Source organism: Mustela putorius, unplaced genomic scaffold (assembly GCF_011764305.1).
Source record: "Mustela putorius furo isolate JIRA1106 unplaced genomic scaffold, ASM1176430v1.1 tig00000179_pilon_pilon_pilon, whole genome shotgun sequence".
In the NCBI taxonomy this organism is placed as follows: Eukaryota; Metazoa; Chordata; class Mammalia; order Carnivora; family Mustelidae; genus Mustela; species Mustela putorius.
The window spans coordinates 12,417,852-12,439,458 of record NW_025421305.1 but is presented as its reverse complement, the minus strand read 5'-3'; the positions used below and the strand labels follow the sequence as shown (position 1 = coordinate 12,439,458).

Below are 21,607 nucleotides of genomic sequence, written 5' to 3'. Positions count from 1 at the left end.
AATAATTCCTGTATTTTGATTGTGACAAAATATTAGAAAAAAATGTATCTTCTAACTTGAATGAGATTCCATTTTTATTAAAGCCTATATTCAGTGTCTAGTACTTAATAACAGAAGTCATATGTGATTTCTGAGGACAGTATTAAAGTCATATTAAAAGACAAGAGCCTTTAAAAAAAAAAAAAAAGAGGACACCTGAGTGGCTCTAAGTTAAGTGTCTGCCTTCAGCTCAGGTCATGATCCCTGAGGCCTGGAATGGAGTCTTGCATGGGCTTCTTGCTCAGTAGGGAGCCTGCTTCTCCATCTGCCTGCAGCTCCCCCTGCTTGTGTGCTCTCTCCTTTCTCTGACAAAATCTTAAATAAAAAAAGAGGGGGGCAGCTTAAAATTACGTAATTTATTATATAGGGTGAATATTTTGAAATATTTATGTAAGTTATTAATGAAACTTATTAAGATGATTAAATTTTTTTCTAAATCTTTAAAATATTCTCTTACACACTTGCAGATTATTTATTTTGCAGTATCAGCACTATGGCTCTGAAACCCTTTTTTTTTTCAGCTAAATTAGTATTCAGATATTATGTGATACTTTGGGAAACAATATATTTTTCAGTAATTTGGAGATAACTTTCTATAAATTTTTGATATAACTTGTACTAATTTATATTTATAGTGAGTTTCATCCCCAGAATGTTCAAAAGTTGCATGGTGGGAGGAGCATCTGGGTGGTATAGTCAGTTAAGTGTCCAACACTTGATTTCAGCTCTGGTCTTGATCTCAGGGTCCTGAGTTCAAGCCCCACATTGGGCTCTACACTGGGTGTGGAGCAAAAAAAAAAAAAAAAAAAAGTTGCATTGGATATAGAATAGTTCATCATTGATACCCTTTAGAATAGAGCTAAAGAATAAAAATAGCTCATGTTCCTTTTTTCCTTTTGATTTATGTATAAAGAGGATTAACCCTTCCTTCCTTCCTTCCCTTCTCTCTTTTTTTCTTTCTCTCTTTCTCTCTCTTTTGACCTCTTACCATTTTTCCATGGCTGGTTGTACTCTTGTAGACTCTTTTATAATGACTTTTGTCCACCTTTATTGTTTTACGGCAGCCATGTATGTCATTAAGCAAGTGATAGCAGCATGACTTTATACTTAAATATGTAAAATTAGGGGCAATTATAATTTATACTAGAGTTCTTTAAAAAGAAGACTTCACAGAGAAATTAATTTGTGTTTTAAGCAGCCCCGTTTTGTTTTTTATAATGCCCAGAAAGAACTTTTAACAATTAACCTTTTTGTGTTAGTTTGTTTTATAGGCAGGATTTAAGGTATTAATAAAAGTGAGACACTGTGGTAGGAAGGTAACAATTCCATAACAATGGTTACTTTATTTTCTTACCACTTAAAATGTTGTTTGGAGGTTTTGTGTAATAGGATATTTAGTTAAATGTTATCAGCTGAATTACTACTGTCCTGTTTTGTCCATAGGGTGCTGTTAAACTTGGAATAAAATGTAGATTTTCTGTTTTTTTAGCTTCAGTATAAGGACTAATTTGCCACCTGTTTTAGCTGCCCTTTTGGTTTCCTCAAAATAGGGAAAAATCTTTTTTAAAAAGCATTTATAAAATTACCAAATGAGTTTGGATTTATCTAGGCATATAGGGAAATGATGTTACATTAGTATATGACAAGTTTTAGATCAGTAATTCTTTTTGAGGGTCTACTATGAATAATGCAGCCATTTTTTAGTCCTTATTTAATATATTCAATCCTTTTTTTTATTTTATGCATTTTGAATAGATTCCCCCTAGAGACTTAGAAATACAAACTTGGTATGTTGTGGACTATCCAGCGCTTATTAGACATTTACATTGTATCTTGAAATCTCAGTGATTGATGCCTTCTTTTTACCACGTTGCTCTTTAATAAAATAGTGCTCATTGCGGTGCTACACTAGAACTTGTCAGTTTTTCTACTTAGTGGGTGAGTGATTATCTGCAAAACAGATGAAAAAAGATGAGGCTAGAAATAGTCTGTATTATAGTAACTATCTCATAATTTTTTTAAATATAGTAATCTGTATGTATGTGTATAATTTTTAGAAAGAATCTTCAAGAGGGAGACATAGGGAAAAGGAAGACATAAAAATCACTAAGGAGAGAACTCCAGAAAGTGAAGAAGAAAATGTAGAATGGGAAACTAACAGAGATGGTGAGTTTTAAAAAATCTTTGTTTATGTCGTCAATTTATTGATTATTTACTTTGTAGATTTTGGGGGGCTTCAAAACACCTTTCAACTGTGATCTCCTTGTTGTTTCAGAATCATCTTACTGCCTTGTTTCTACCTTACTGAGTTAGAATACAGAAAATGGCATATGGTAGTGGAACAAAGGCAGAGAAAACTGTTCACTGCATTTTTCAACTTCCCCATCCTTTTTTCCTCCTAGAGCTATACTGGGCAGCATCACAGTCCTTTGAAATTGTATTATGTTTCTAAATCTTATTAGTTCCTCAATACCAAGGTTAAAATTAAATCTAAATTTTGTTTGTTTCACATAAAATATTAAAATGAAATTTTTAAATCTTAAGGATCTGGGAAAATTGTTTCTAAGAAATTTTGTAGACTTTCATCTTTCAGAAGAAATCCAATTCGGATAATTGAGACCAGGGATTTGTTGATGAAAAATAGCAAAATCATCTTTGCATCATTGTCTTAACAAATTAGCATTTGTTTTCCACACCATGAATGTTCTCTCCTCTTCTTCACTTCTGTGACCTTCTGAAGGTGAGCACTATAGCCTCACACTATCAAATATAGAGAAAGAGAACTCATATTTGTTGAATGCTTTGGGTGTTCTGGGTATTTTAATATAATTTATGTAATTATTAATTCAGTAGCTTTGTTATTCTTCTTACAGATGACAAAACTAAAGAGTATACTAATTTAAGCGCCTTCCTTAGCAGTAAAATGAAAACTTAGACCAGGGGTTAAAAAAGAATAGCTTGTGGGCTAGCCACCTGTTTTTGCGAATAAAGTTTTGTTGGAATACACCCATACCCATTTGGTTACTTATTTTCTGTAGCTGCTTTTCAGCTACAGTGAATGAATGGACATCTGTGAGAGCCAAGAGCCTGTAAGCTTACAACATTTAGTGTTACATTTGAGAACAATCTCTGAGGATTTATATTCCCATATGTGAAAAGTGTGCTAACTGCCTCTCCAGTAATTTGAACATCAGTATTTTTTAAGGAAATCCATTCCATCTTGGGACAGTATTGTCTGCTTAAAACTTACTCCTAAAAATAGATAAGAAACTTCCCTATGATTAGTTTATTGGACTTTCATAAGCCAATTTAACAACTCCTACAAAATAGCAGTAGAAGCAGCTAAAATGTCCCATCATAGTTAATTAAGTAGTTAATATACTGAAATAAAATATTACAAAACTTGATTGTTAAAGATTGGACAGTGAACTTTTCCTAAGTGTGAAACGATTAACTCAACACATTCAGCATTCTTTTCATTTTAGTTATTTGTGGATAAAAGTCACTCTGAAATGTACTGGATACTTCTTATCTTTAAAAAAAAATTTCTCTATTCCTGTTTAAAAGATTTGGGAAAGCCCAAGACAGTTCTCTCTTTGTTTTCATAATAGCTGTTTCAAACCCTCTCATAGTTCCTGTCTGCTCTTTACTACGCAGAGATGATGCAACTCACGACCCACTAACACCCTCAACTTCCTGCTACCATACTTCCAAATTAGTCTTCTCCCCCCCACCCCCCTGAACTTTACTATTTCCTCTTTGTTTCTGTGTAAGTAGCCTCCCTTCTGTATAAAGGTTGTGTTTTCCTATATTCTGGATCTGATTTCCTCCTCCCTCTGCAGTCTTGTTCATTTAGCATACATTCTCTTTTGTATCTTTAACATATCTTTTCCTCTTTTCTCCATGTGACTTTTCAGCCATCACCCTGCTTATCCCCACTTTACAACTAAATTCCTTTTTTTTTTTTTTAAGATTTTATTTATTTGACAGAGAGAGCACAAGCAGGCAGAGCGATGGGCAGAGAGAGAGGGAGAAGCAGGCTTCCTGCTGAGCAGAAAGACCCCAATGCAGGGCTCAATCCTAGGATCCTGGGATCATGACCTGAGCCAAAGGCAGTCGCTTAACCAACTGAGCCACCCAGGTGCCCCTACAACTAAATTGTTGAGTAGTTCTGTACCTTACTGTCTTTCTTTTTCACCTCAGTATTTACTCAGTTTTCTGACCCATGTCTTCACTAAAACTGTTCTTCAAAGTTACTAATAGCCTCCCCTTTGCTAAATAAATGGAGACTTCCTTGTTTCTCTTCTATAATCTCTCTGCAGCATTTGAGAGCCTTTGTCTTCCAAAAGTACTTTCCCCTTGGATTTCTTCTACCTCTCTATCCCTCTTCAGGTTTTCTGTCTTCCTTTGAAGCCCTTCAATCTTCCTACAGAGGTTCCTTATATTTTAACTATCTTTTAAATGTTGTTTCCCAAGGCTTTGCTCTTAACTGTTATCTTTAAAAAAGAAAACCAAAATGATTTTACTACAAGAGCCTTTTATATACAAAATTCCTTTAAAAGGTGAGTAGATGCCTTTTATATAGTTTTACATGTAAAATATACACATGGCTATTTATTATCATTTGTCTTGATTAGAACTCAAAGGTTTTGGACATTTATCTCTCTATATTAAAAATAGGCTTGAAGGAATATTGATGAATGGATGTAGCCATCTCAATCCCCAGATAATGAGACTGTGAACTAGTTTAACAGGCTTTCCTTCTACATTTTCAGTCTAAAGTGAATATTAATTTTAGCTGGACTCAGAAGATATTGCTCTATACCAATATTTCACAAACTTTCTGGTCTTAGGACACTTTTTAGTTTTGTAAAGGATCCAGACAGCTTTGCTTGCTTGATTGATTGCTTGCTTGCTTGCTTTCTTTCTTTCTTTCAGATTTATTTATTTGAGAAAGGGGGAAGAGAAAGTGGGCACAAATAGAGGGCAGGAGGAGAGGAGGAGGGAGTCTTAAGCACATTCTTTGCTGAGTGTGGAACCCAACGGAGGGCTCAGCCACTCTGAGGTCAGGACCTGAGCCAAAACCAAGAGTTGGATGTGTAACCAACTGCCCCCCACAAACAACTTTTGACCTGGTGGATTATCTGTTTCAATTCTTAACATATTAGAAATTGAATCTGAGAGGTCTTTTTTTTTTTTTTTTGAGAAATTTAAAAAATATCTATCTATCTATTTATTTATTTATTTTTAAAGATTTTATTTATTTATTTGACAGAGAGAGATCACAGCAGGCAGAGAGGCAGGCATAGAGAGAGGGGAAGGGAAGGAAGCAGGCCCCTGCTGAACAGAGAGCCCGATGCGGGACTCAATCCCAGGACCCTGAGATCATGACCTGAGCCGAAGGCAGCGGCTTAACCCACTGAGCCACCCAGGTGCCCTAAAAAATATTTATTTATGAACTTGCCTAACAATGACAGTAATAAACCTAGGATATACCTTTACAAAAAATAGATATGTTTTGCAAATTAAAAATAAAAGTTACACAGAGGAGCAATGTTTTACATGTTTTTGTAAGTCTTTTTAATATCTGGCTTAATAGAAGACATGGATTTTCCTATCTGCTTCTGCATTCAATCTGTTAAGGATATTACATATTGTAACTTTTGGGAAACTGCACTGTATACTCAGGAAAGGAAAAAAAAACAGTCAAATAATATAATGCTATAGAAATGTTTTTTATCTTCTGAAACTCCTAGAATTATCTTAGGGTTCCCAAAAGTTCTCAGACTACTCTTTGAGAACCACTTGTTTCTAGAAGCAGCTTCTGCTGTCAGTTGTTTTCCCTTTGTCCAGCCACCTTTTCTCAATTTTAATTTTTCCCTCCAGATGAAACCATGCTTTTAGGGCATTATTAGCATCTATGTATTAATGACTCTAATATCTAGAGCTCTCTGTTAAGGATCTGTCAGTTGGATATCTCTGTCTGAGTTCCTTATCTTAATAGCACCACTTCCTACTAGGTTCCCCAAAGCCTGGGAATCATTATTTGATACTCCATCCCCTCAACCTAGACATTTATAGAGTTCTTACATTTCTACCTGCTGAACAGCTTTCAGAACCATCTATTTTTCTACAATGACTACTAATATTTTGGTTACTAAGATATTTGTTTATTGCCTTCAAATATATTTTACCAAAATAACCTGACCTCATGCCATGAGGTTAATCTTATCTCCTAATTCATTTTCCACTTGAAAATCAGAATAATCTTTAAAAAATTTTTTTTACTAAAGTGTAGTATACATTCAGAAGAGCATATGATTCAATGTTCATGAACTTGTATAATCAGCACCCAAATCAATAAATAGAAAATGATAGTATCCCATCAGCCTCCTTCGCTCCCTTTCCACTCACTACCTCCCAACCCCCACCTCTCAAAGGTAATCCTGCCCTGATTTCTACTACCATCGGTTAGTTTTTGTCTGTTTTTGAGCTATGTATAAATGGAATCAATAGCAGCACTCTTTTTATGTTTAGCTTCTTTTACTTAGAGTATATTTTTGAGATTAAACCATATTATTTACTGCACATATAGTTCATTGTTATTGCTATATAGTATTTCATTTATGAATATACCATAATTTATCCATTCTACTGTTGATAAACATTTGAGTAATTTCCAGTTTTGAGCTATTATGGCTTAAAAGTGCTATTACTATTCTTTTTTTTTTTTTTTTTTTTTTTTTTTTTTTTTTATAGTTGCACGTTTACTTTTATTATATCCAAATGAATACGTATCATTTTATCATGTCCAAATGAATACATATAGTTCAAAAATTAAGTATTTGTGCATATTCAAAGGAACGTTTTGTGAAACAGTCCTCAAAAGTGGATACATTTGGCTTTTGTTTCCAGTGGTATTTTCTAATACAGTATTGGAGCGTATTATAGGTAGTATTTAATCTCCAATGTGTTTCAGTATATATTATCTCGTTTTTTTTTTTTTTTTTTTTTTTTTTTTTTTTTTTTTTTTTTTTTTTTTTTTTTTTTTTTTTTTTTTTTAATTTTTTATTTTTTATAAACATATATTTTTATCCCCAGGGGTACAGGTCTGTGAATCACCAGGTTTACACACTTCACAGCACTCACCAAATCACATACCCTCCCCAATGTCCATAATCCCACCCCCTTCTCCCAAACTATTACTATTCTTAACCATACCTTTTGCTAAGCATGTACCTACCCGTTTCTCTTCAGTTTATGCCTGGGAGTTGCTGGGCAACAGAATTTGCATATGTTCTTCTTTAGTAGATAATTTTTAAATGGTTGTTGTTTATTATATGGTATTTTTTTGTTTTTGTTTTTTTTATCTTAGCCATTCTGGAGGTGTGTGCTGGTATCTTATTGGAGTTTCAGTGTGCATTTCCCTAATGACTAATAAAGTTTCAAACTTTTTCACATTTACTAATGAATGTATAATTTGTTTTATAAACTCTGTGTTCCAGACTTGCCTGTTCTGTTGTATTACATGTTTTTAATTGTTGAGAATTCCTTTTATATTTTGGATATAAGATCTTTATTAGTGATATGTATTCCAGATTTCTTCTACTCTGTGAGTTGAAGAATGCTCTTACGAAAGAATAAATTGCTTCACTTCATTCCTCTGTTTAAAATCTGGATTACCTGGGGCACCTTGGTGGCTCAATTGGTTGAGTGTCTAACTGTTGGTTTTGGCACAGGTTGTGATCTCGGGTCATGGGCTGGAATCCCACCTTAGGCTCTGCACTTGGTGGGAGTCTGCTTGAGATTCTCTCTCCCTCTCGCTCCCCCTCTATCCCTCTCCTTGCTGGGCATGTGCCTGCATATTCTCTCTCTGTCTCTCAAATAAATAAATAAAATCTTTTTAAAAAATTCGGATTTCCCATTTCCTTCAGGATCAAGTACAAATTCTTATCTTACGGAACTTTTCATTATCTGGTTGCTTCCTATATTTCCAACACCAGACCCCCAAGTCTGTGTTTTTTATTTGGTTACTTAAACTTCCTCTTATTTATTTATCATAGGGACTAGTGCAGTTACATAAAAAGCAAAAGTACCACTGTAGGAGGAGAGAAAAATATGAACATATTTTGGTAATCTTAGAGATGGATACATTCTTCTGAAGTTAAGGCATAAAACCCAGAAGCCTTATTTGGATACATAAAGATTTAAATTTTCTATATAACCAAACTGTAATTTAATAATTAGAAGTATCACCATAAGAAAATACTTGACATGTGTAACATGTAAGAATATGGCAAAAAAAAAAAACCACTACATAAACATAAAAGGAACTACCACAAATACAAGAAAAAGATAGTCCAGTTAAAAAAATGGGCAAAAACCAAACATAAGATAATTCATAGAGGAAATAGAAGTGGTTAGTAAATGCTCAGGTTCACTACAGAAGAAAGACAATGAAAATAAAAAGGTAACCTTTTTCACTCATCAGACTGATAAAAATGAAAAGTACTAATATTATGAAGTGGGAGTTTCCATTGGTAAAATTACTTTTGAGTGCACTTTGGCAATATTAAAATAAAATTATGCTTCTCTTCATCCAGCAGATCTAGTTTAAGAAATCTGTCCCAAAAAAATAAGATGTACTTGTGAATCAGGGAGGCTTCAGAATGTCCATAGAAGTCTTATTTATAGAGCAAAATATTGAAAACAAACAATGTGTGTCAAGAGGAAACCGATTAAATCAATTATATTAAATGAAAATGGTTGATCTCTGTGCATGACATAGTTTTTTTTTTTTAAGATTGTATTTATTTTAGAGAGAGAATGAGTGCAAGTGGTGGAAGGGGCAGAGGATCTCAAACAACTCTGCACGGATTGTGGGGCCCGTCAAGGGCTCCATCCCTAGACCCTGAGATCGTGACCTGAGCTGAAATCAAGAGTTGGCTGCTTAACCAGCTGAGCCACCCAGGCACCCCTGGAAAGATATTTCTATAGGGCAGTGTGTGTAGTTTTAGTACCATTATTTTAAAGAGCATTAAATATAAAAAGGTTTATTTTTAGGCATACAGCACCGAACTAGTAATAGTCTTAACCACTGGAGTAAGGCTGACAGTGGGAGGAGTGTAAGGGTATTTCATATTTTATCCTGATACTTAAGAATTAAGACATAACGTACATACACACATTTATTTATTTATAGAGATTTTATTTATTAGAGAGAGAGAGACAAAGCACAAGCAGGGGGGTGCAGCAGAGGGAGAGGGAGAAGAAGGCTCCCTGCTGAGCTGGGCACCCAGCAAGGACTCCATCTGAGGACCTGAGATCATGGCCTGAGCTGAAGGCAGACACTTAACCATCTGAGCCACCCAGGAGCCCTAAGAATTACGACTTTTAATAGTGAGAATATATATGTTAAAGACAAAAGGAAATACTTAAATATATATAGCCTTTAATTCATATACATATACTCTTTTATATCTATGATTATTTGCATAAAATGGATTACTGGAAATAAAATTGTTATATTAAGAGGAATGAATATTCTTAAGGCTTTACTAAATTACTTTCCAAGATAGATGTACTAGTTTACATGTTACCTTCAGAGAATGAACATACCTTTTATCTGTACCTTTGCTGATACCTAATATTATAATTAGAAAAAAAATGACTCTTTAGCACGTGAAAAAGCCATATTTATCTGTCATTTGCATTTTCTTCTTTTTGTGAATTACCTGTTTGTATCCTTTCTTGCTCATTCTCCTTTGAATCAATATGAACTCTATTTATAAATAATGTTGGGGCACCTGGGTGGCTTAGTTTGTTAAGCATCTGCCTTCAGCTAAGGTCATGATCCCTGCCCTGTGGGGTGTCTGCTGCTCCCTCTCCCTCTGCCTGCTGTTCGGTCTGCTTATGCTCTCTCTCTTTGTCAAATAAATAAATGAAATCTTTAAAAAAAAAAAAGTGATGTCAACCTTATGTATTGTATATATTTTTCTATTATATACATTCTTAAAAATCTCAGCCTTATAAAATCTGCCATTCTAGTTACATTTAATATTTTTCTATTGACTTATACTAATCACCTACATGAATCAGTTTTTATTAGGCAATTATAATGATAACCTCAAGCTATAAGGTATGAGAGACATTTTCTAAATTTCTTAAATGGTTTCAGACTCATTTTTGTTTTGGGTTCTATTTTATGTTTTGTGTCTTCTCATTTTTCTTTTTTTGTCAGGAGACTATCAGTTGCATCATGCCTATTTTGTAGTTCAACTCTTAAAGGCTAGGAAAACATCTTCCTTTTGTTTATAATAGATAGCCATAAAATAAGAATAAGTGGTTTATCAGTGAAGACTTGAGAGCTTTCCCTCTAAACGAAATATATTAGTTATAGTACATTGATTTTAACTGTTCAGACTTAATGCCCTTATTAGGGTAGTTGGGGAGTGAAGACTGACAGTCAGCTTCTCATTTTTTTACATGTGTTCTATATTGGTATTTCCAGATAGCAGTTTTTAGAGGGGCACAGGACATTATTGATAATGCCTTTAAAAATACTATAAATCATTCTTTACAATTAATTACTCTTCCCTTTTTTTTTCATTTTTTGTTTTTTTAAAAATAATTTTTATTATTTTTTTATAAACATATAATGTGTTATTAGCCCCAGGGGTACAGGTCTGTGAATCGCCAGGTTTATACACTTCATGGCACTCACCTAGCACATACCCTCCCCAAAGTCCATAATCTTCCCTTTATTTTATGCGTACTTAGTATTTAGTTATGGAATTTTTATCTGTTAATAATTTGAGAATACCATCAAATGGAATCTTTGACACTATCTCTGATACAAAGTATCAGAATGCACAATAATACTGAATATAGCCATTATTTATTTAATTAAATTTAGCATCTCTTGGGGCACCTGGGTGGCTCAGTCAGTTCAGTGTCTACCTTCTGCTCAGGTCATGATCTTGGGTCCTGGGATAGAGCCCAGCATCAGCCTCTCTGCTTAGCAGGGAGTCGTCTTCTCCTGCTCCTTCTGCCCCTCCCTCCTGCTTGTGTGCTCTCTCAAATAAAATCTTAAAAAAAAAATTCAGTATCTCTAATCATTTTATCAAGTAAAAGTTTTATATCCTTAAATATTTAGTGATTGCTTTCTGACTGAAAAATGTGATTTAGTCTGTTTTATATATTTATCGAAAAATTGTCCTCATCTTCTAATATTAGCTGAGTAATCAATTTAGTTACACAGTTAAAGACTATATAGCTACCCTCTTAGTTCCCAAGTGTATAAATGGATGGTTGGCATTATAATGTATTCGGTCTGTGCCTGACAGTGATATTCATTATCTTGTGCTTTTATTGTTATTTTTTAGTTCTTTTTTTTTGCCCCAGGTTAAGGAATGGTGATCTTTAGTGCCAAAGTATAGTTTGATAGAAGGCACTTCAGTTCGGAAGCAGTGAAGCCCAGCACTGTCATGTGTTAGGATACGAGTCACTGAAATTCCTTCCTCTAGACATCTTGCATTATAGCAAGTGAGGATGAGAGGTTGGGTGGCAATGCCAGTAGCCACTGAAAACTTCTGGGTATTGTGATGAAATAGCTCTGTGTACCACTCCTTCTTTTTCCCCCTTTAACCAGCCATCATATTTTTTTATGAAAAAGGTGAATGGAAATAAGGAAATGGTATCAGATCTGTTGATGGGCAGTTCTAATCTAAGGAACCTAATACAAATCACGTGTAATGGAAATGGTACAGATCTTCGGACATTAACTCATGTACACATTAGTATTAAAATTACCAGACTTTAGTTTTAGATACAAATCTGTTGTGTTACTAATAAAAAAGCAATGCGGAAGCAATGTAGGACACCTAATGTAACCTTCATTTAATACTAATGAATCCTTAAGAAAGTCAAGGAGATAATGAAATCACATCATACTCAGGATGAAATATTGAAGGCTTTGGTATCTCTAATAGTTAAAATTTACATGTTTGTTTTTAATTGTATCTTTTAAAAATCCTGTCTCCTAACCAAAATCCCAACCCCCAGGCAACCTAAAACCACTTTCAGAAAACCCAAGAATCTTAAAAATGTTTGACTTTTCATAAAGAAATCAAAAGAAATCAACCATATTGATTTTAATCCTTTATAGGAACAGTATATATTTCTTTTATCTTTGAGAAATTTGTTATTCTAATGAATGAATCTACCATTTTAATTTGTATAAAAAATTAGCAGAAAAAGTGCTCTAATTTTTGGTATAGATCATTCGTAGTTTTTGACAAGTAATGGAATTTTTTTTTAAAGATTCTGACAATGGAGATATTAATTATGATTATGTTCATGAGTTGTCATTGGAAATGAAGCGTCAGAAGATACAGAGGGAATTAATGAAGCTGGAACAAGAAAACATGGACAAGAGAGAAGAAATTATTATTAAAAAAGAGGTATGCTATTATTGAAATAAATGTTTGTAATTAGCATCAACATGGCTATTGATCAGAGAACTCATTAGCTGCTTGCTCTGTCTTAAATTGTACTAGGATATTGATACACTGATTAAATTATATATCAACTACATATGTCAATCATTTAATCTTCTCATTACCCTGTTAGATAAATTGAAATTTTTTGCTTTCGAACAGGTGAAAAACCGAGATTTTGTTGCCTAGAGTCACCAGCTAATGTTAAATAGGATTTAAATCTATGTATGTCTGTTTTTTAGGCCTAAGCTATTTCTAGAACACTTGTTTATTTTCTAAAGAGTAGAGATACAACTCATTGGAATATAATTTTGATTTTTCTAAGGAGACTTTGAAGTTTTATCATTTTAGTTGGCTTTATTGATATTAGTATTATGTTAGGGCAGTTAATTATCATACTGGTTAAAAGCATGTGTTTAGGAGCCAGATTAATACATGGTATCTCTAGTAGCACTTAATATTTCTTCTAAAGTTTGGTATGCTTTAAAAACACCTACTTTGTTACCTGATTATAACAGCCATGATTGAAGGAGTTTCTGAATTGACTTACTGAATTCTTTTAAAAGGTTTCACCAGAAGTAATTAGATCAAAATTATCTCCATCACCTTCTCTAAGAAAATCAAGCAAATCTCCAAAGCGAAAATCAAGCCCTAAGTCATCATCTTCAGCAAGCAAGAAAGACAGGAAGACAGCTGCAGTATCCTCACCCTTATTGGACCAGCAGAGGTCAGTAGGGTAGTAAATAATGCCAAAATGAAGTAGCTTTTTTTGAAATGATACTCAAAAGAATTAGTGGTTATAGAAGGGTACTTAAAATATGTTAAATATTTAATGTAAATTTTTTTCTTCTAAGAAAAAAGTCAAAAGAGTTTCAATTTAAAAGAAGATTATACAGAACAATAAAGCAGATATCTGTGTCCCACCTACATATGCTTCAGAGCTTTTTATTTTTTAAGATTAAAACATAATACATAGATATTCTGTCCTCCCCTCTTGAATTTGTTTTGATACTGGTGCATGTATGTTTATACTTTCATATATATTATTTTTATCTATTAATCTTACATATTAAAGCTTTGCTTCTGCAACTTGCTTTTTCAGTTAACATTTTTTATATTTTATTGATATATGTAGCCTTTTTTCATTTGAGTACTTACATTCTATATTTATTTTTCTGTTATTGAACATTTAGGTTGTTTTCAGGTTTTCACTGTTAACAAGTTATACACAGTGAACATTCTTCTTGTCCTTGTGCATGTGGTTATGAGATTAGGTTCCTTATAGCCTGTACATAGCAGTATGAAGATATTAGAGTTATTCCAGTAGCCAGTTGAGGAAATAAAAATAGAAATGGGAAAATATGATTACATTGAGGCACTAAGAATAAGACAGAAGACATCTTTCCACTTAATGTCGATCTGTATTATTTAAATATTGTTGTAATTAAAGCGCATATACTAAATTTCTTCAAGAGAAAAACCCAAACCTCTTCCCAACATATGACCAGTTGGCAAACTGTCTATCTGAACCCACAAGGAAATTTCTGTCTTCTTCCTTTTAGTTTCTAGAAGTTTTAACCCTCTTTCAAGACTCCAGGTACTTTCTGCCTAGATCATTATATCCTACTAACTGTATTTATTTTATCCAATGTCCACTCCCTTACTCTCATAAACATTTCATTTTCAACCCCAACTGATTCATTTTACAGAGAAATCTTGTGAGAGAAATCCTGAAAGAGCAATTCTGATTAATATACTATGCCATTGAAAAACTCTGAATTTCCATTCTGTTGAATAAAATTCAGATTCTATTTTTTAAACATTTTATTTATTTATGAGAGAGCCTGTGCATGTGCATGCATGAGCTGGGGGTAGGGGGACATCAGAAGGAAAGCAGACTCCCTGCTGAGCAGGGAGCCCAATGCACGGCAATGTCCCAGGACTCTGAAATCATGACCGGAGCTGAAGTCAGAGGCTTAACTGACAGAGCCACCTGGGTGCCCCAAAATTTAGATTCTTTAAGATGACATTTATACTTTGATCTTTTCAGTCTTGTGAATATTTTTGTCCAGTTTTCCTCCTCCTCTCTTCCATCTTCAGTTCTTCAATGTCTAGCTCAAATTCTGTCTTTCCATTAAGTTTTTTCATTTCTTTTTATTGAACATAACTTCTGTTCCTTTGCATATCAGATTTTATTTATACCTCTCCTAATATTACTGTTTGTATTATATTTTATTTGTGACATACATATATTAGAACCTCTGTTAAATTTAATCTCCTTGAAGATTGGGGTCTTGATGGTTCATTGTTTTTTCTGAGCTTTGCATTATAAAAAGGCACTCTGTAAAGTTGACTTGATCCTCTCCTTTGCTTCTGGGATTGAGTAAATGTGGCAAAGAAATAGGAAGGAGTGAACTATAGAGTGGTGTGATCCACTCCGTTTGTTGTTAAATAACTATCCCTCAGTTCCATCCATTTCTGGAAAAAATATAAAAATAAAAATAACAAAAACCCAGCATATCAGAAATACCCTTTTTTTGTTTTCTTATCCTTTCTATTCATAAAAGCTTTGAAATTTAATCTCTAAATCAGTTTTGTTAACTGTTTAGACGAAGGGTTAGTTTCATCTTGTTATTTTTCATATAGTGTTCTTTATTAGTAATTCATTTATCCTCTTAGTATTTAGCAGGAATAATTACTCACCTTGATTTAACTACTGTATTTCTTGTAGTCTAAGATGTTGTTGACTTTAACATGCACCATTAATTTAGTAATTGAAGTAGAAGGGCTTGGAAAACTACGGTAGAGGCACAAGGAAAACACTGAATTGAGTATAGCATTTTCTTAGCCAAGCAGTTTATGTTGTGTGGAGTGTGTCAGATCATCAGCTTCTGGTTTCATTTGTTGAATCATACTGTAAGCTGTGTGAAGGCATATTAAGCAAAAAGTAAGGATTGGAATTTCAGCTAAAATTCAGTAGGTTGTTGGAGCAATGCCAGTAAGTCAGCTGAGGTGGCAATCAGGTAAATAGACTCCTTGGTCTTACATTGTTATCATATTGAGTAGGCACTGTAATTACAGACAAATTGAAATTCATACTTCTTCCTGAAAGCTGGCAGTTTTATTTGATATTTATTGTGAGATGTGTCCTGATAGCAAGCTTTAGGCTATTATGTGAGATGCAGTGTGGCTTAGAATCAGCAAATGTATTATGTGTTCTGTCCATCTATACTGTTTCTCAGTTTTTATTAAGTAAATTTTTCTTTATAACTCTTTGTATGAAGATGTACAAAGTAGGTTAAAAGCTGTTCAAAAGAAGTAGTTTTGAGGAGAAAGAAAGGATCTAAAAATGGTCAAAGTAGCTAATTGAGCTAGCTCTATGTCACAAATGGGAAGTAGGCTCTGCGTCTTTAAAGAATAATCAGTTGACTTAAAAAAATGTTCAAAGATCTTGTTGACTTCAGAATGTCCAAAACCAGTTTGGATCTCTGTGGTTGGAAGGCACTTAAACCCAATATTGTAACATAATATGATTTCCAACTACATATATTTTTGAAGATAATATGAAGAAATTCTGTATTTCAGTAAATATGTTTGTGTAATCCTAGTTGTTTTAATAGCCTAATCCCAAAATGTGAGCTTAACTCTACAGAAGTTTATTTCTCACTGAAATAAAATCAAAATGGGTGTTTCAGATTAATATGTTGATCTCCTGTACATAGAGATTCAGTAACCTAGTCTCCTTATGACATGGCTTCATTTGGGGTTTTGTGGACACCAAAAAAATGGAACATACAAAGTAAAAAATTAATTAGAGTATTGCTCTTACTTGGCTTAACAGTTTATAATTAGTTGCCTGGAGTATGAGAGTCTTTTAATAGTTAGGGCTGGAAGTGGTATATATCACTTCTACTCACATTTTTTGGCCAGAACTTGGTCACTTGGCCATACCCAATTTCAAAAAAGTCTAGACAGTATGTTTCAACAGTGTGCCAGGGACAAAATTTAGTAAACACCTAGTTAGTCTCTGTCACAGGAAGTAACGTGAAAATAGTTTGTATCAAGAATTCCTCTATTATTTTATCTTTAAAATAATTTTTTGATAGTGACTACTGTTTTTGTCTTTTAAGTGGAAAAATATTTAGAAATTCAGGCATTTATCACTTACTGTTAGATACATTAAAAGTTTGAGTTATCTCATAAATATGTAAGGAGATATGTGGCTATGGTTCATAGCAGGAGACAAAGGTGAAAAAAGATTTGATCATACTTTAGTAATTTCTAACTTGCTATGTAGCTAACCTTATCTATGATAATAAGAAATAGGAATAAGGATTAAGAGCTAAATTTTCTGAATGCCCACAGAGTCCATTGATTTTATACTTTTATCTTTTTAAAATTTTACCAGCAGTTTTGAAGAAGATGATCTCTATTACCTTTTTATAGCTAAGGAATCAGATTAGAGACCTCAGGGTTACAGGAAGTAAGTTCTAGGATACAGACTTAGGTCATCATTTATAAAGACGAATAGTGAAATGAGTAGCTGGTGAAAACTTACCAGATATATGAGGGCTACTTCAAAACTCAGCACCAGACTGAACAGTGTTGGAGAACACAAAAACAAATTTAAATAATAAATTCATAATTTTAGTACAATTTGAGAGAATGATTGCATTGAGAAGATGAGACCAGTTGACATGAAAATTAAAGCAATCTGTGAACAAGATATTTTGGAAGAAAAACAATTTTTTAAAAAACTGAAAATAGGGGCACCTGGGTGGCTCAATGGGTTAAGCCTCTGCCTTCGGCTCAGGTCATGATCCCAGGGTCCTGGGATCGAACCCTGCATTGGACTCTCTGCTCAGCAGGGAGCCTGCTCCCCCTTCTCTTTCTGCCTGCATCTTTACCTACTTGTGATCTCTCTGTGTGTCAAATAAATAAGTAATATCTTTAAAAAAAAAAAACCAAAAAACTGAAAATGGGGCCCCTGGGTGGCTCAGTCAGTTAAGGGGCTGCCTTCGGCTCAGGTCATGATCCCAAGGTCGTGGGATCGAGCCCCACATCAGGCTCCCTGCTCAGTGGAGAGCCTGCTTCTCCCTGTCCCTCTGCCTGCCACTCTGCCTACTTGTGCCCACTCTCTCTCAAATAAATAAAATCTCAAAAAAAAAAAGAACAACTGAAAATAGTAGAATAATGAGACTGCTGAATTATTTGGAACAAGTAGAATGAGTGCTGCTTCAAGGAATTACTGAATTTGAAGACATATTTAAGATTGGGAAGCAAAAGGAGAGAGAGAAATAATTTAAAAAAATAAGACATGGATGAGAAATCCAGGAGATGTGGTAACTATAATAAAGCTAACCAGAGAGGCTTGGGCTATTTGGAGAATTGATAAAATAAAAATCTTTTAAAAATTGAACTGAAAGACTTAAGGATTTGGGATTGAATGGTTCACTGAGTTCTAGAGAAGGCTAAAAAAAGAAAACCTAGTTATATCTTGGTGCAGTTTTTTAATTTCCAAGGAGAAACGTCTTGTAATCATCCCAGCTCAAAAACTGGGTGTAACATGCATGGGGAAAAAGAAATGAGCTCTCTTTGTATTTTTCATCTGCAACACCAAATGTTATAAAATATTATAACAATATTTGTAGAGCTTTGAGGAGAAAGTATTTTAGTACCAAAGTGCTATTATATTCAGTCAAATGATGACAGATCTGAGATAAGGACAGACAATTTTGGATATATAAGAGGTCAGAGTTATAACATTTGAATAAAATTATTTAAAGTGCCAAAGGAGATTAATAACCCAATAATCACTTCCAGATAGGTTAAATGTGAAAGGTCAAATTCCCAAATTTTAGGGGGGTGTTTTTGTAATCTTAGAGTTGAGGCGGATTTCTCAAATAAGACTTAGAAGATTTAAATGAATGTTTATTAACAGTGTTTAGGATTTGATTTATAGATGATGTAATTTTGTGTTCTTTATCATAAAACATGGAGGCCACCTAAAAAATTTACCAATCTGAAACTATTCAAAGAAGTTACGGAGCGTATCTATTTGATGAAATTTGAGAGTCTATAAAAATAATTATTTGCATCTGCTTTTTGTCATAGAAAAGATATCTGTGCTATGTTTAGTACAAAAATTTTTATAAAACATAATATAATTGGGGGAGGGAGAAGTGACATAGAAAAAGTGTGGGCAGGGACGCCTGGGTGGCTCAGTTGGTTAAGCAGCTGCCTTCGGCTCAGGTCAGGATCCCAGCGTCCTGGGATCGAGTCCCACATCCGGCTCCTTGCTCAGCAGGGAGCCTGCTTCTCCCTCTGCCTCTGCCTGCCATTCTGTCTGCCTGTGCTCGTTCTCCCCCCCCCCCCCGATAAATAAATAAATAAAATCTTTAATTAAAAAAAAAGAAAGAAAGAAAGAAAAAGTGTGGGCATATATCCAAGATGTTAACAAGGGTTAGTCTTGAGTAGTGGAATTATACGTGATTTTTATTTTTTTCATCTACTTTTCTATATAAGCTTATGAAAAATTCAGTTCATGCAGTTATCTTGTTATTATTTCTATTTCTGAAAGAATCTCTTCCTACTCCACCTCTTTCTCAGAGACCTACCCTTTAAAATTACTAATAAGTAGCAAGTTAAATTAATTATTTGCTCATTTATGTGTGTTTTTTCCTGGATAGTGATTACTAATTAATAAGATAGTAAAAGGTGAGGAATGCTACCATTTTTTAAAATGTGCTTTATTGGGGCACCTGGGCGGCTCAGTGGGCTAAGCCTCTGCCTTCAGCTGAGGTCATGATCTCAGGGTCCTGGGATCAAGCCCCTCATCGCATCGGGCTCTCTGCTCAGCGGGGACCCTGCCTCCTGCCCCCACTTCCTGCCTCTCTGCCTACTTGTGATCTCTCTAATAAATAAATAAAATCTTTAAAAAAAAAACAACCTAAAATGTGCTTTATTAAAATGAAAAAATACCCATGTGACCTTCCAAAAGTATTTGGACCCATAATGATAGCTTTGTATTACCTTCAGGAATTCAAAAGGCAACCAGAGTAAAAAGAAAGGACCTCGAACTCCTAGTCCACCCCCTCCTATACAGGAAGATATTGTTCTGGGGAAAAAATATAAAGAAAAATATAAAGTAAAAGACAGAATAGAAGAAAAACCAAGAGATGGAAAAGACAGAGGACGAGATTTTGAAAGACAAAGAGAAAAAAGAGACAAGCCAAGGTAAGTAGGATTGTATGTTTTTAACAATCTTACTTTTGTAGAATTTAAAATACTTACTTTTCAGAAGCCTTTTTTCAGGCATTACCGTAGTAGATTTTTTAGTGTTTTAAAACTCTATGTATGTGTTATTTAATAATTCCCATATCGAGCTAGGGATAATTCAATAAACATTACCTTAAACATCGTAAAATAATGAAATTTTTTATCTTAATCATTTTAAAGTGTACAGTTTAATAATATTAAGTATACACACATTGTCTTGAAATAGATCTCCAGAACTTTTTCATCTTGTGCATCTGAAATTCATCCTTTCCCCTCCTCCCCCACCTCCCCAGCCTTTAGTAACCACCATTCTACTTCCTGTTTCTATGAATTTGACTTCTTTTAGATACCTCATATAAGTGGAACTATTTTGGTTTTTTGTGACTGGTTTATTTCATTTGGCATAAGGTCTTCAAAATTCATCTATGTTTAGCATGTGACAGGATTGCCTTGCTTTTTACAGCTGAATGGTATCTGCTGTCTGTATATCCATTCCCCTGGTGGATGTATGGGTTACTTCCACCTCTTGGCTATTGCGAATAGTGCTGTGATAAGCCTAGGTGTTTAGGTATCTCTTCAAGACCCTTCTTTTGATATTTTTCCATATATATTCAGAAGTGAAATTCCCAGATAATATGATAGTTATGATAGTTCTGTTTTTACTTTTTGAGGAAATTTCATACTGTTTTCCATACCAGTTGCTTTGTTTTACAATCCCACCAGCAGTGTATAAGGGTTTCAGTTTCTCCATATCCTCACCAGTACTTGTTATTTTCTGGTTTTTTGGACAGTAGCCATCCTAATAGGTGTGAGGTGTTCTCTTACTATGGTTTTAATTTGGTGTTTCACTGATGATTGGTAATGTTGACCATCTTTTCATATGTTTTTTGGTCATTTGTGTATCATCTTTGGAATAATGTCTTTTAATTGAGTTATTTGATTTTTTGTTCTTGAGTTTAAGGAATCTATTATATATTCTGGATATTAACCCCAAATCAGATATGTGCTTTGTATTTTCTCCCTTTTCATAGGTTGCCTTTTCATTCACTCTGTTGATAATGTCCTTGATGCACAAAAGGTTTTAAGTTTGTTGTGATACCATTTGTCTATCTTTGTTATTGTTGCCTGTACTTTTGGTGTCATTTCCAAAATATCATTGCCATCTCCAGTGTTATAAAGATTTTCTCCTAAGAAGTTTTATAGTTTTAGATCTTACACTTAGGTTTTTAGTTCCTTTAAAGTTAATTTTTGTACATGGTGTAAGATAAGGTTCCAATTTCATTTTTTTGCATGTAGATAACCAGTTTTCCCAGCACTGTTTTTAGAAGACACTGTCTTTTCCTCTTTGAGTGGTCTTGGTACCCTTGTTGAATATCATTTGGCAGGGATTTTTTTCTAGACCCTCTGTGGTACTCCACTGGTCTGTCTTTATGCTGGTCCCACACTGTTTTGATTACTTAGCTTTCTAATACCTTTTAAACTGAGGAAGTATGAATTCTCTCATTTTGTTCTTCTATATGAAAATTGTTTTGGCTTCCTAACATGTCCCTTTAATTTCTGATCAATTTTTGGATGAATTTTTATATTTTTACCAAAAATGCCGTGGGATTTCAATCGCAACTGTGTCAAAGCTGTAGGTTGCTTTCAGTAGTATGGATGTCTTAACAGTATTAAGTATTCTAATCCAGGAGTGTGGAAGCACTTATTTGTGCTTTCTTTAGTTTCTTCCAGTGATGTTTTATAGTTTTCAGTTTTTGAACTCCTTGGTTAGGTTTATTCCTAAGTGTTATATT

At 34.0% G+C, this 21,607-nt stretch overlaps 1 protein-coding gene across 7 annotated transcripts in view; it reads left to right on the top strand.

Annotated features, from left to right (window-relative positions):
* Window positions 1-21,607, top strand: part of ZC3H13 (zinc finger CCCH-type containing 13) — a 100,704-nt gene that overhangs the window by 25,916 nt on the left and 53,181 nt on the right. For all 7 annotated transcript variants that reach the window (XM_045076657.1, XM_004759215.3, XM_013059808.2 and 4 more), the window contains exons 5-8: window positions 2,097-2,205; window positions 12,361-12,500; window positions 13,103-13,263; window positions 19,575-19,772. In XM_045076657.1, the coding sequence (XP_044932592.1) occupies window positions 2,097-2,205; window positions 12,361-12,500; window positions 13,103-13,263; window positions 19,575-19,772 (608 nt within the window). The remainder of the gene's footprint in view (window positions 1-2,096; window positions 2,206-12,360; window positions 12,501-13,102; window positions 13,264-19,574; window positions 19,773-21,607) is intronic.